General features: G+C 55.5%; 2 protein-coding genes across 2 annotated transcripts; both read right to left on the bottom strand.

The window, feature by feature from the left end:
• Positions 1 to 2,261: 2,261 nt before the first annotated feature.
• LOC137482760 (uncharacterized) lies at positions 2,262 to 7,063 on the bottom strand. The gene is made up of 8 exons (XM_068205341.1): positions 6,407 to 7,063; positions 5,781 to 5,945; positions 5,305 to 5,436; positions 4,266 to 4,367; positions 3,636 to 3,736; positions 2,910 to 2,982; positions 2,633 to 2,704; positions 2,262 to 2,446 (listed from the first exon to the last, which is right to left on the bottom strand). The coding sequence occupies exons 1-8, from the start codon at positions 6,960 to 6,962 to the stop codon at positions 2,391 to 2,393; spliced, it is 1,257 nt and encodes a 418-aa protein (XP_068061442.1). The 5' UTR covers positions 6,963 to 7,063; the 3' UTR covers positions 2,262 to 2,390.
• Positions 7,064 to 7,185: 122 nt separating this feature from the next.
• SNX12 (sorting nexin 12) lies at positions 7,186 to 12,197 on the bottom strand. Its single transcript, XM_068205343.1, has 4 exons — positions 11,974 to 12,197; positions 10,425 to 10,520; positions 9,406 to 9,530; positions 7,186 to 8,947 (listed from the first exon to the last, which is right to left on the bottom strand). Exons 1-4 carry the CDS (start codon positions 12,136 to 12,138, stop codon positions 8,845 to 8,847), a joined length of 489 nt encoding a protein of 162 aa, XP_068061444.1. The 5' UTR covers positions 12,139 to 12,197; the 3' UTR covers positions 7,186 to 8,844.
• Between the last annotated feature and the right edge of the window lie 840 nt (positions 12,198 to 13,037).

Below are 13,037 nucleotides of genomic sequence, written 5' to 3'. Positions count from 1 at the left end.
ATTTATAACAATTGGCAGTGCCCTGCTCCGGCGCCGCTATCGAGGCAAAAAGCTTGCAGAGCGGAGGGAAGCAGAGCAGGCAGGAGCACTACGCAGCTGCCTCCCCCGCATCCTCCAGCAGGGCAAACGTCGGGAATACGGGGTGATGGAAACACTAACTCATGCTTCTAACTGGCAGTGACGCAAGCTCTGCCCCCGCTTCTCAGAATCGAGGAACTGCAGTTCCACAACCTCCCTTTCCTCTCTGACCTCACAACGAAGTAAGTTCAAGGGGCAGACAGCAGCATTTCTGTTAGCACTCAGGCACTTCCCTCTCCTTGCAGGACTGCCAGCTGTAGGCAAGGACCCACCTGGACAGCACCATCGCTGAGAATGTTCTCAGGCAGGAGAGGCAGCACCACGGGCACAGCAGGACTTTAAGCAAGGTCACCCTGACCCAGACAAACAGACACTGGGTACCCAGAACAGTGAGGGGGCAGATGATATTATTTCTCTATTATCAGAAACCCTCTTGCAACATCAGGCGTTGGGAGGTAGTTTCCAGAAAGGAGCAGCATCAGGACACCAGAACATGTCTCCAGCTCCCAGACCTCATGTGCAGCTCCACATGTGTCTTCCCATTGTCCTGTCCTCACCTCCCAGTCTTACTGCTCCCCACTCCCATCATCCAGGGCCCTGATCCAGTAGCACAGGCCAAGGGCTGGGAGCAGGCGGAGCAGGCAGAGGCATGGAACAAGCCAAGTGCATGTCTCAACAGGAGCAGCAGGAAGGCAAATAGTGGCAAGGCACACATAGCCAGCATCAAAGGAGAGTAGGAGATGGCTCCAGCCCATAAAGGGGGCCAGAAGCCCTGCAGAAATAGATCCACATCAGTCCTTGGATGCCCCCACCACCTTCCACAACTGAAACATGAGAGTATTTCAGATTGGAAGGGACCCATAAGGACCATCGAGTCCAGCTTCACCCACAAGTGCCTCTCTGTTTACAAATAGCAGGGCATTTTTTCGAGTCAACTCCCTTAGTACCTGCACCAAGAATTTATCTTCACCATGCATGTACAGGGAACACACAGCATGCAGCTCTCACACACACACAGCAGCTCTCTGCTGCAGATTGTGCCAGCACTGGAGCTGCCCCAGCAACCAAATGCCAAACAGGGCTGGGAGGCAGCCAACACGGCTTCCCTGTGCAGCCAGCCCTGTGCACAGTCCACAGCAGTACCCCAGGAAGCAGTGTGGGCTACCTGGGAATGCTCATTCCAAGGCAGCCAGGAACACCACCCAGAAATAACGGGAGCAGGAACAGGCCAGCCTTCCCAACCCAGCCTCAGGGCACTCTCCAGCACCAGGGCACTCTCCAGTGCCTCACCCAGACACAAGGCAGTGCAAGAAGGCACCTGCATCAACCGACCACAGAGAGAAGGCAGCAGAGCAGGGCTCCCAGCACCAGCCTGCAGGAACAGTGAGAGACTAGACTGAGTCCCAAGCGCTGCTTCCCACCACGTTCCCCCCAGTTATAGTAAAAACATGGCCCCCTGGCTCAGGGAAGAAATGATGATGTCTGGCTCCAGATCAGAAGGCTGAAGGATAGCTTTATTACAACTATACTATATTATATTAATATACTCTTTAAAGAGATACTATCCTATTCTACAGACTTACTTCTTACATATCTAACAAAACTCGTGACTCTGCTGAGTCCGAGACACAGCTGGATCCAATTGGCCATTGAACCCAAACAACCTTCACCAGAATCCAGACAAGCAATCACTTCAGGTAAACAATCTCCATACCACATTGCACCTGGGGAAAACAAAGGAGCAGATAAATATTGTTTTCTCTTCTTCTGTCTGTGCTTCTCCAAGAAATCCTGAGAGACAGAATTATGTCTCTCTGTCCAGAGAATGTGAATGTCACACACAGCCACTGATAATAAAACAGTAATAAATAGCCAAAAGCTGCAGAAATCTAATGTGCCATCAGCCAGCATTGGCTTTTCCCACATCCAATGTGAAGGTGGTCTAAGGAAGAAACCTGCCCATACAGCTGCCTACCACCATTCCACCTGGAAGCATCAGTTTTGTCCAGAAATGCTTCCCAAGAGTCACACTGTAGCTCCATCCACCAGCACCCACTCCTTCTTGTAACAGACCTCAAACCTCTGGCTGAGCAAAACCAGCCATAGCCAAGCACAGACCTGCCCTGTTCCATCAGTGGGCAGCACTGAGCATTGCCTCTACCAAAGCAGACCGCAAGCACCACTGCAAAAGACACCTTTATTTTACATACAAGGAGTTGAAAATTAATTCATTCAAGAGCTCCGCATCTATCACTAGCCCGGAGGCTCGCGCAGCTGGACAATGGCTGTTGTCTGTCCCCATGTCCCAGCTGTCAGTCTCTCCCCAGGTCACCACCGTTGAACACTGCTGCATCTTTCAGACAGATTCCTGTCTGAAAATAGGACTCTTTCCTGTCAGGAAGCAACAGCAACATCAAAGCAGTAGTGCTTCTGGCACTTACCACCTGACCCCTGGGAAAGGCCATGAGCTGTACCCCTTCCACCTCGCAGCCCTCAAGGGAGTGTCCCTGCAGCTTGCCCAGAAGCAAGGGCTCACCACAGTGAGGGAACATACCTGCTGCTCTGAGCTGAGCCTGCAAGGAGGAGATTGTCTGCTGATAGGCTTCACACTGGGCAATCTTGTCAGCTGCAGACAGGAGGCAAGAAGGTATGTGCTCAGCCCATCCTAAATACTTCACACCCAGACTCTCTAGGGCAGCAGCTGAGATCCTGCTCTACCCCCTAAACATGAAGCCAGCTCCACTCCCATGGAGCTGCAGGTCCTGGGCTCCAGGTACAAGCAGGGGATGTCACCTGGACTGCAGGTGTCCTGCAGTCCTCAGAACACGTACCAAGCTCAGCCTTCACTTGCTCCAGCTCTTTCTTCACATGCTTGAGTTCCTGGGACAGCTGATCACCTGCAGACTGGCAAGAGCAGGGGGCAAGTGTGATGCAGGGAGTTGCACCCCCACCACAACACAGCCACAGCACAGCCCATCCTCTGGAGGAGCACTGCAGCCCATCCAACACTCCAAGCCCAACACCCTGGGGACCACCGCCAGGGCACATCCATCACAGGAGCAGTGCCTGGCAAAGGAGCCGCTGTAGCAAGCATCTGCCAGCACCCGTGGGAAACAAGAATGCCTTTGGCTGGCTGCAGCCACAAAGCGAAGAGCCCTAAAACTGCTGGAAAATGCATAAATTTATTTTGTAGGTAGGAGATTTCCTAACTTGGAGATTCATCTTGCAGGCTCTGCACACCCCATCCTGGCGCCATGTCCTACATGTCACAACATATAAAAAGTGACAACACAAGCCACAGGAAGTTTGTGTGTTTCAAAAAGCCCTTAGAAAATCTAACTGGACAGAAGCCTGCAGGCCCCTGAGCATGGAGAAATGGTAAAGCCATAAAAATAATGCCCATGGTCTTGTGTAAGCCCCAGAGAAAGGATGAAACAGCTCAAATGCCAGCCAGAAATTGGCAGGTCCAGGTCTCATCATCTCCTACCTCTGGCATAGCTGGCCCAAGCCAGAGACTGAACAGTGCTCCATGGTGACAGGACACAACTAGCTCGTACCTGCTCAGCAGGGACTGTATCTTCACACCGTGAAGTCAGGCCAGGGGCCAGCTCTCTGGACAAAGAGGACTCTGCACACACCCATGTCTGGTCTTTTATACCTGTGTAGAGAGGTACCAGCACTATAAACCTGCCATCCTCAGTTGTTCTTCAACCTGGCCACAGAGCTGCTCCCGATCAGGGAAGGACAGAACCTGTCCAAGACAGTCAGAAGTCTCCCAGCACTTCCAGCCCAACAGCTGCTACTGGCTTGACCTGCATGGGTGCTGCTGGGAGAAAGCGTTCCTGCATGGCCTTGCTCCCAGCAGCTCTGGGCTCCTGCTAGGAGTCTGCTCTCACAATAAGGTCAGACAGCTGCCCGGACAGGGTGGGACAGGCTGTCGCAGCAGAGTGGGGAGAGCCTCCTCGCTTCCCCTCCCTCTGCAGGGCTCAGGACAGCAGGCTGCCCAGCTGCAGTTCCTGTAAAGGCAGCACCCCCTGCCTGCAGCACAGGCTGGAGCACCCTCAACCAGGCCAAACCTGGTCAGCCAGGGCTCATTTGGGGAGCAGCATTGCCCAATAAGCAGCTGCCTGTGTTTCTCCACATCCCCCACAACACAAGGCAATAATCTACACCTCCATACTGTTTACCTGCTCCCAAGACAATGCTTGCTGCAACCAGCCTTTCTTTGCTCTCACCATTTTCCTTCAGCTCTTGGGTTCTATTGCACACCAGCTCCTGTGTAGTTGATCCTGAAGTGAGACCCAGGAAGGGAAAAGAAAGAGCATCAACCCCTGCTAAGAGAGTGCCCTGAATGACCACAGCCACTCCCTCTCCTGCGAACAAGCCTCGAGCACCAGATTTGTTCAGGTTCTTTGCTGGATGCCTCTCCAGGAAAAGAGAGAAAGGGCTTCACCTAGCCTGGCTTGCTCTTCACTTCACCACCCCTCCTCGGATGTCCCAGATTGAGAAGCAAGATGTTCTCTATTGCCATCTGTGTAGCAGTTGTCTTCTGTTAAGTGGGCAGTTTTCCTTATCTCCTGTTAATGGGCCCATCAATGTGTTGCCACATGACTCAGAGATAACTCCGTCCAGGAGCCCTTTCTGTTTAACAGGTGATGAAGGACCCACCCATGACTCAGAATGACATCAGCCCATTGTGAGATGCTTCGCCCAGGGTGGGGAGGAGCTAAGCATCCCCGCCTAGATATATTCTGGGACTTTTGGGCAGAGAGGCAGCCTTTCCACAGGTTCCCAAGAGGAACGGCTTGGGGTTTCTCACTAGACCGTCAGAGGAAGATTACACCCTTCTACAGGATCACTCCTCCAACACAACCACATCTGCCACTCCAGGAGGACTGCAGCCACTCCAGTTTGGACTGCTACCAACACACTGGCCAAAGGGGTGTCAGGTTGTATTCTGACTCTCTCAGTGGTTTTTCTTTTGTATTATTGCATGGATTTTGTTTCTTTTCCCTTTTCCTAAAAAACTGTATTCCTGACTTGGAGTCTCTCACTGGTTTTGCTTTCCGACCAGAACATCTGAGTCCCAAGTACATGCAGTCACCCCCACAGTCCTTTCCCCAGGATCAGCTTTGACCCTGCAGCCAAGACCTGAACATTCTTCCTACGGCAGCAGCGTCTCTCTCCCATGAATCTGCAGCTTCTGAGACTTCTGCCAAGACTCACCTTTACTGAAGCAAAAACACTTGGATGGAATCACTTTTTCTGGAGGCTGCAGTGAGGAGCGGGAAGCCATGGTAGGAATTTCCACAGAGAGCCTTGAGGAGGGTTGTTCAGGACTCCTAACCTTGGCAGCAGCTGTAGTGAACAGTTAAACACAGAGGCTGCTATTCCCAAGCAGCTCCATTACACCTTCTTCAGGCAGCCCGGGGTTCAGCCAGGCCGCCTACCCTAGGCGCACAGGCACCAGTACACTGTGACCCCACAAAACCACGAGATGAAGGCTTCAAAGTCAACAGGCTGCCAGCCCACACAGGCTGGAGGCCAGACAGTGTTAACACACCCCTCGGGCTATGAGAATATTTCCTAGGCTCCTACTTGTGCCGCTCCCGTGGACTCTCCACTCCCCATGCCCTGTCCCCAGCCAGGCTGCAGCCCAAGCCCTTCCCCGTCTCCCTTCTAGCTGCAGCACCCTAACCCACGTGCTTCCCTGCTTCGCGTGATGCAACTGACAGGTGCAGAATTACTTTTCATCTCTCTGTCCCGGGAGGCGAGTTTGGGAATTCTGGAAGGCTGTGCCTGCTGCGAAGCCCCGCTGGCACGTTGAAGCCTGGACCTGGCAGGCGATGTCAGCTTGAGCTTGGTCCCTGGATATTGAAAATGCAGGTGAAGCCAGTGGGAAGAAATGATGACGTCTGACTCCAGTTCAGAAGGCTGATTTAATATAACTATACTATAATACATTAATACACTATTTAAAGGAGATACTAAAACTACATATCTGCTTTTTCTAACTACCATATCTAACTCACAACTCGCGACCCTCTCTGAGAGTCCAGCCACAGGTGGATTGGATTGGCCATCAGGCTCAAATAATCCTCACCAAAATCCAATCAAGCAATCACCCCAGGTAAGCAATTCTCCAAACACATTCCACATGAGAAAAACAAGGAGCAGAAATAGTTCTCTTTCTTCTCTCTGTGCTCCTCTATGAAAAAATCCTGAGAGAGAGAGGCATGTGCCTGCCACACCCTGGGGGAGAGAGAGGGTTCTGCAGCGCCGGGAGGGCGGTGTCCGTGCCCGGGCTCCCCACCGTGACCCCGCTTACCTGGGGGCCGGAGGAGCCGCTTTTCCCGGGCGCCGCGCCCTGTGCCGGCCGCGGGGAGCTGCAGCCCCAGCGAGGCCCGTGTGCGGGGGAGAGCGAGCCTGCCGCGGTCCGGGGAGCGGGCAGGGCTGCCGGGGCCGCCGCCGGAGGGCTGCCTGGAACCGCGCCGAGCCCGCCGCGACAGAGCGGGGCGGGCGCTGGGGCCGCCGCCGGCCGCGGGCTGCGGGAGGCACCCGGGCTCCCTTGGGGCCGGGCCAGGGGCAGCAGCGGCCTCGCAATCGGCCGCGCCCGAGTCTCGGACCCGCCCGTAGCTCGGGAGCGGCAGCGGCGTGGAGGTGGTGGGTCCGGCGGGCCTGGGCTGCAGCCCGCTGAGCTCCCCCGGGCCCGGCGAGGGCTCCGCGGCCGCCCCGAGGTGCAGGCTGGCGGCGATGGCGCGACACTCTTCCTCGAAGAAGCTGAAGTAAAGCGGGCTGGACGGCGAGTTCAGGTGCTGGACGTCCTGCAGCAGGTCAGGGCAATCTAGCGAGCCGGAGTCGGCCCGCGGCTCCGACAGCCACATCGCGCCTCGCAACCGCCGGGGAGAAGCAGGGAGGAGAGCCCCGCCCGGGCCCGCTCTGCTCCGGCCGTTCTCCCGCCCCGCCCGTGTCCGTCCTCTGCCGGCGGTCCCCCCGCCCCGCCCCGCCGGTGCCCCTCCATCCCGGCAGCTCTGCCGCCCCCTCGCCGGTGCTCGCTCTCTCCCCGCTGTTCCCCCGTCCCGGTAGCCCCCAGGACCAGGCAGACAATTGGCTTCACAGTGGTTTAATGCGAACGGCACCGGGACGTTACACTGGACAGGGTGCAGACAGCTGGATGGATGGCAGCCCCGCGCAGGGCAGGGGAAGGAGCCGCCCCGAGCGCGACTGGCGGCAGCGGGAAGCGGGGACCGAGCCCCTCCGAGGCCACGGCCGCCTCCACCGGCACCAGGCTCCGCGCTGCCCCACGGCCTTTCTGGGCCGAGCCAGCCCCCCGAGCAGCTCCCTCGCGCTTTCGGCGACTTCTCCCCAGGAGCCACCTCTCGCCCAGCAGTACCAGCTCCTCACCAGAAAACAGAGGAGAGTAGGGAGGGCCTCGGGGACCGTGCCTGGCAGGAACGGGAGGGCATCCACTGTAGGCCTGTGCTCCAAGAAAGGCTCAGCTGTGCCACAACAAAGTGACCAAGCACTTATAAACCAGCCAGCCTTGACCTGAGGAGCCCCCAAGCTGAGGCCCAACCTCACTCATCACAGCTGGGGGAGCCTCCAAAGGACACTTCTGCTGCAGCAGGTCACAGCCTCATTGTCCCCTGAAGCTCTGAACACTTCCCTGACCAGTCATATTTCTCACTTTCACACAAGTGACTGCCTAGCTCATTGCAGAACAGGGGAGAACACACAAAGAGCCACTGCCACTTCTCCTGCTTCATGAGCTATGTCTAACCTAGGACTGACTGCCCATTTAGTTGTCCCTTTCTGGAGAGGTGGCCTCACTCCGGGCCCCACTGCTGGGCTCCTCCAGTGGCAGCCAGCACAGATGCATGCCACAACTGCTCCCACCAGCTTTCTCTTGCTCCTCCTCAGCCAGACAGTCTGCTCCTCCCAGCTGCTGGGGCCCAGGATAAGGTCACTAGGCTCAGCTGAGCAGGGTGCTGCAGGCAACACCAGCCCAGCAGGCTGTGATATTTCTTAAACTCTGCACCAATGCATCACAGCACATGTGGCTACAGCCCAGACTATCCCATCTTCCACATGCCAAATGGCCCACAAAGAGCATCATGAGAGCACATGGGATGGAAACCCCTCGAGCTGCCAGCAGCACCTTAGAAAGAAGGAGGCACAAATACACCAAATAGGTCTGTAATGCAGGAGGCTGATAGCGGGGTTTGAGTAGGTGTTGGGCCTCAGCACTTCCAGACAGTGAAGAATGGGGGTTTCATGCAGGGTGAATGGGATGGATGACATACTGACACAGCCAGGCACCTACTCACTGGTTTGGGTAAACCTTACTAAATCTCTAATACCTGATATAATCACTGACCAACATGACAACTGCTATTCTTCAAAGTCTCCTGCAGAGATGCTTGGGGCTGCACAGACAAGGGAGTGAAGGTCATCTCATATCTTCCTGTACAGGGAGAGAGGCAGCTCCTACACCAGAATACCATTAGCAATTTCCTGCTCCACACCTATCCACATCTGCCCCTAGCCGTGGGACAACACGCTCACTTGCATAAATCTTCACATCTTTAGGCCACGACCACAGCCCAGTAGAACAAACTGCTGCCAGTTACAAAAGAGGAAAATACTGAACAAACTGGGAGGTTCAAGAGAGGAAAAGCTGGTTCAGAGAAGACAGATTTAGTGTAAAAATAAATGTCATTTTTGCAGGAGGGAGGGTGGAATGGAGAAAGACAGTGCCAGGTGCTCCTACTGGCGCACTTTCCCTGGGACGTAATTCCTATCAATAGTCTCCTCTTGCAGGAACATATGTAAGCAGCGCTCGTTCTGTGCCAGTGGGTGTCCAGCAATTCTGGAAGAAAATCAGATGTGGAGGTTAGCACAGCTGCCTCCAAGACCCCCACGCCTCTGATATGTGCAGGAGGGAGTCAGGCAGCCAGCTCAGCACACCTGCACCGTGCTCAGCCCAAGGTCATGCATCGCTCTGCAACAGGACCAGTAAGAGGTGCTTGAGCACAGGCTGTTCCCTTCCAGGCCTTGCCCTGAACCAACAGTGCCATGTTGGTGGGTCTCTGTAGCAGAGCTGTTCTGCTAATACTCACTATGCTCTCAGGAGAGAGCACAAAGCACAACCCCCACTTAGGGCAGGACTTGTTCCAGTTCCAGTTTCATTACATGGCTGCAGGCACCACCCTCAAGCACTGGCACCTGCCAGAAGCAGGTCAAGACTCAAGACTCTCTCACAGTCAACCCACAGCCTAGCAACAGCTAAAAAGGCAGCACACAGCAAAGCCAGGACATCAAACTTACTTGTTAATAAACTGTTCTAGGCCCTGTCTCCGCTCCTCAATGAAAGACTCCTCAAAGATGCCTTCATCTCCTCGGAAGGGAAGCTGTCGTTTCAAAGCTTTTCCAGGCAGTGGTGGCACTACAATCTGAAAGCACAGAATCGCCCCATGAGCAGAACAGCCACCTGCAAGCAGATATCCTTTGCTGATTGATGCTCATCTCCAGTGCCATCACATGGATAGAGCAGAACGTGCCCACTGTCAGACACTGGCTAAGTTTCATGTCTCTAAGCATTTTGGGATGCTTGGCAAATGCCTGTGTGTATGTTTGGTGGGAGGGGCAGATCAGGTCTTGTGAAGGCGACATTGAAACGCTCCATCCCCAGCCCAGAACCAGCATCTCAGGCAGGGCAGAGCTGTTCATCAATCACACACTGTGGGCAGTGCTAACCCAGCCCCCGAGTGACCAGAAGCTGCACCTTGGAGGGAGGCCACAAAGGCCCTGGGCCTTAAAAGCCCCCATGAGGGAGCTGTCTGGCCCCTGCATTCTCCTGGAATTTCCACCTCACCCATGCTGGAACCCTAGGAGTTGGTAGCTATATGTGTTTTTCTATATCTTTTCTGTCTTTCTCTTTCTTCTAATTCTTTTTTCATGGAACTTTTTTGGTAAGATAGCATCTTAAGGTTTTAAAGGTTTCAAAGTTAAGTAGGATAAGTTCATGCTAAGTTAATAGTAAATTAATGCTAAGTAATGTTATAATAAGTGTTTTCTAAGTGTATTTATTCCTTTGCCAAAATTCCTTAATTTTCTATATTTTTGCCAGTAAACTTTTGTGCATTTGTGACCTCTTGAGAATATCTGGTTGGGATTTCTCCTTGCACCAAACTAGAATAAAGTAACCTCAGTTTAATCCCTGGATTTAAGTGTCTGGGGTGCAACATCCACCACCACAGCCTCACTTCTGGGAATCTCAAAGATTACTGCTGCAACTGTTCCCACACTCTGGCTTAAGGAATAGGGAGGTCTGAGCCAGGCCTCACCTTACTGTCTCGTTCCAGCTCATTCTTCAGCCACTCAAAGTCGCTGTATCGTCTCCTCACACACGACTCCTTCAATTTGAAGATGGGGAGGTTTGTCTGTAATGAAGCAAAGCAGTTTATCTGCAGGTTGCTCTGGAAGCCACACATGTAACTGAAACCTGAAGCAGCAGTGAGGAAATCAAGCCTCCTGAGGACACATGATGGGAACACTCAAGTTCCTTATTCAGGATAGCACAAACACCAAAATCCTTCAGATCCATGCAAGCCAGTCTACTCAGTGCCAGCCATTCCCTCTCCCTTGCGTGACCATTTCTGGAACATGTCCCCTTCCCAGGGGCACACACTGGAACCAGTGCTGACAATATGATTGTCAGGAGAATGATTTCCCCCCGGCCCAAGTTTAGACCATTTTGAAGTGATCTACAAGAGTTTCACAGCAGCCTGCAGAGCAAAAGAATATCTGACCTGACAATGGCATCTCCATGGAAGAACTGAGGAATTCTTGTCCTAGCAACTGTTCAAGGCCAGACCTTATCTACAGTCTTCTCCCAAAACAGAGCACCTACCCAAACAGGCTTTTCGTGCCCATCTTGTGTCACTGGAGAATGGTGCAGCAATTCCTCACATTTCTCCCCTGACACAGGAGTCCAACAAATGACACCTGCATTAACTTTTACCTTTACCCCATCAACACAGCCTGAATCATTCCAGGAACTGAGGTAGCAAAACCTTCTGATAGACAGCACTCAGATATTACTGCAACACAATTAACTGTTCTTCTGAGGTCTGTGGAATAAACTCAGCTGCTTTCAGAGCATCTCTGCAGGTTTCAGTGGGACTAAGAGGTTCCCATTGCCACCTGCAGGCTGATGGGAGTCAAGCACCAGGAGAAAAAAAGCAAACACCAATTCTTCTGAAAGGCAGAGGAGACTAAGCAGTTAAATCACGCTATAAACAAAAGTCAAACCAGCACCACAACACATGCTAAAGGGACCTTGTTTTAGGGGAAGCTCAGTTTGACTTTTCCCATCTGTCAGACACAGAGCTGTGAAGGGGTCCCCAGCTCAGCTCGTTGAAGGCCCAATGAAGAGAACTCTGCTCAGCCTGCTATGCACGCTCCTAGCTCATGGGCTCTTGGTAGAGCAGACAGCATGCAGTGTGAGCAGGTCCCAGCTTACTGCCCCCCAGCTCTCCGCCTGAGATAAGCAGCTACGTGCAGCCGTACCCTGCTCAGTAACCACCCAGCGGGGCTCGACAGAGGGAACGGACAAGGAGCCTGCTGAGGCAGCACCTCCCGGTCCGTGCGCGCAGCAGCCCCCGCTGGATGCCGAGCGAAGCCATCAGCTCTGACCTTGAGTCTCGCAGGCGCGCTGCTCGCCCCAGCCCGGGGCTTCGCCTCCTCCGCCCCCCGCTGCTCAACAGCGGCACCGCTCCGGCCCTACCCGGCCGCCGTCCCTCGGCCACCGCGTCCCGAGCGCTGCCGCCCCTCCCCGGGCCGCACACCCGCACACCGGGCAGCCCAGCCCCGCAGGCCCGACGGGGGCCGCACCCGCATGCGGAGCTCGTAGCTGGTGTATCTGGCGCGGCCCATGCCCACGGTCTGTGGGTTGAAGATGTCGATTTCGAGGAAGTTGCTGGGCGGCCCGTACGCGTCCGTGAGGTCCTGCGGCTTCGCGTTGAGGCGCCGGGTGTCCGCCACCGCCGCCTCCGACATGGTGGTGGTGCCGCCGCCCCGCCCGGCTCGCCCCGCCCGCTACCGCAGCTCTCCCCGCCCGCGCATAGCAGCGCGGGCCCCGCCCGCCGCCTACATAAACTGACAGTTATCCAGGGTTCGGGGCCCTTCAGCCGCCACCCCGCCCGCACATCGCAGCACGAAGCCCGCACAGCGCCTGCATAAAGTGGTAGTTATCCAGGGTTCGGGGCCGCTCAGCTACAGCCGGGACAGCGCCGCCGCGCGGCCGCCCCCTGCATAAGCGCAGAGGGTATTCAGCCCGCGGGGCTCGCTCGGCTGGCCCCGGAACCTGCATGGCAGGCTTGCTCCCGGCGCTGCTCCCGTCGCCGGTCCCGCCCGCCGTCGGGCCCCCGCTGGACAAGGCAGAGCCCGAAGCTGAGGCGGCCGCGCTGAGCGCCCGCCTGGAAACCGGGACGCGGGGCCAAGAAACATACACAGGGACTGCAACATGCAGCGTCTGGAATATAGCCAGCCCCGGATGCTGTACAGCGCGGGGAGCGCGAGGCCCCGGAACATGGTTGCCGCAGCTCTGACGGGCAGATCAGGACGCAGACCCATCACGCCTTTACGCCAGGGAGTGTCCCGGAAATAGGCTCTCATCCGTGACGGGATGGCGGAGGGAGCAGCGCTCTCGGCCCGACCCGGAGTGCCGCGGCAGGCTCTCAGGCGGGCGGAGGAGCTGCGACCGCCTCGGGGCTGCTACCACCACGCCACTATCACCTCTCTGCCATCGTAGGGGGACTAGGCCCGCACTGGGCCTGGCAGGTTATGTAAGCGTAGCCCGCCGGGATGCCCGCTGGGAGCTGTAGTCACATCAACGCGCCGCCTGCCACGCTCACCCGTAGTGGGACACGCCCCGCCTTCCACCGCAGGGGGAGCTG

The sequence above is a fragment of the Anomalospiza imberbis genome, chromosome 14, assembly GCF_031753505.1.
Source record: "Anomalospiza imberbis isolate Cuckoo-Finch-1a 21T00152 chromosome 14, ASM3175350v1, whole genome shotgun sequence".
Classification (NCBI taxonomy): domain Eukaryota; kingdom Metazoa; phylum Chordata; class Aves; order Passeriformes; family Viduidae; genus Anomalospiza; species Anomalospiza imberbis.
Note: the sequence above shows the minus strand (reverse complement) of the source record. Positions and strands in the feature narration are given on the sequence as shown.

What these genes read in the sequence shown, in the direction of transcription:
- SNX12 (XM_068205343.1), bottom strand. Translation starts at nt 12,138, where the DNA reads ATGTCGGAGGCGGCGGTGGCGGACACCCGGCGCCTCAACGCGAAGCCG. An exon ending in GCTACGAGCTCCGCATGCGG is followed by an intron (nt 10,521 to 11,973) that starts GTGCGGCCCCCG and finishes GCTTCATTACAG; the next exon opens with ACAAACCTCCCCATCTTCAA. An exon ending in CTAGAACAGTTTATTAACAA is followed by an intron (nt 8,948 to 9,405) that starts GTAAGTTTGATG and finishes ATTTTCTTCCAG; the next exon opens with AATTGCTGGACACCCACTGG.
- LOC137482760 (XM_068205341.1), bottom strand. Translation starts at nt 6,962, where the DNA reads ATGTGGCTGTCGGAGCCGCGGGCCGACTCCGGCTCGCTAGATTGCCCT. An exon ending in CACGCGAAGCAGGGAAGCAC is followed by an intron (nt 5,437 to 5,780) that starts GTGGGTTAGGGT and finishes TGTTCACTACAG; the next exon opens with CTGCTGCCAAGGTTAGGAGT. An exon ending in GTGTTTTTGCTTCAGTAAAG is followed by an intron (nt 4,368 to 5,304) that starts GTGAGTCTTGGC and finishes GTCTCACTTCAG; the next exon opens with GATCAACTACACAGGAGCTG.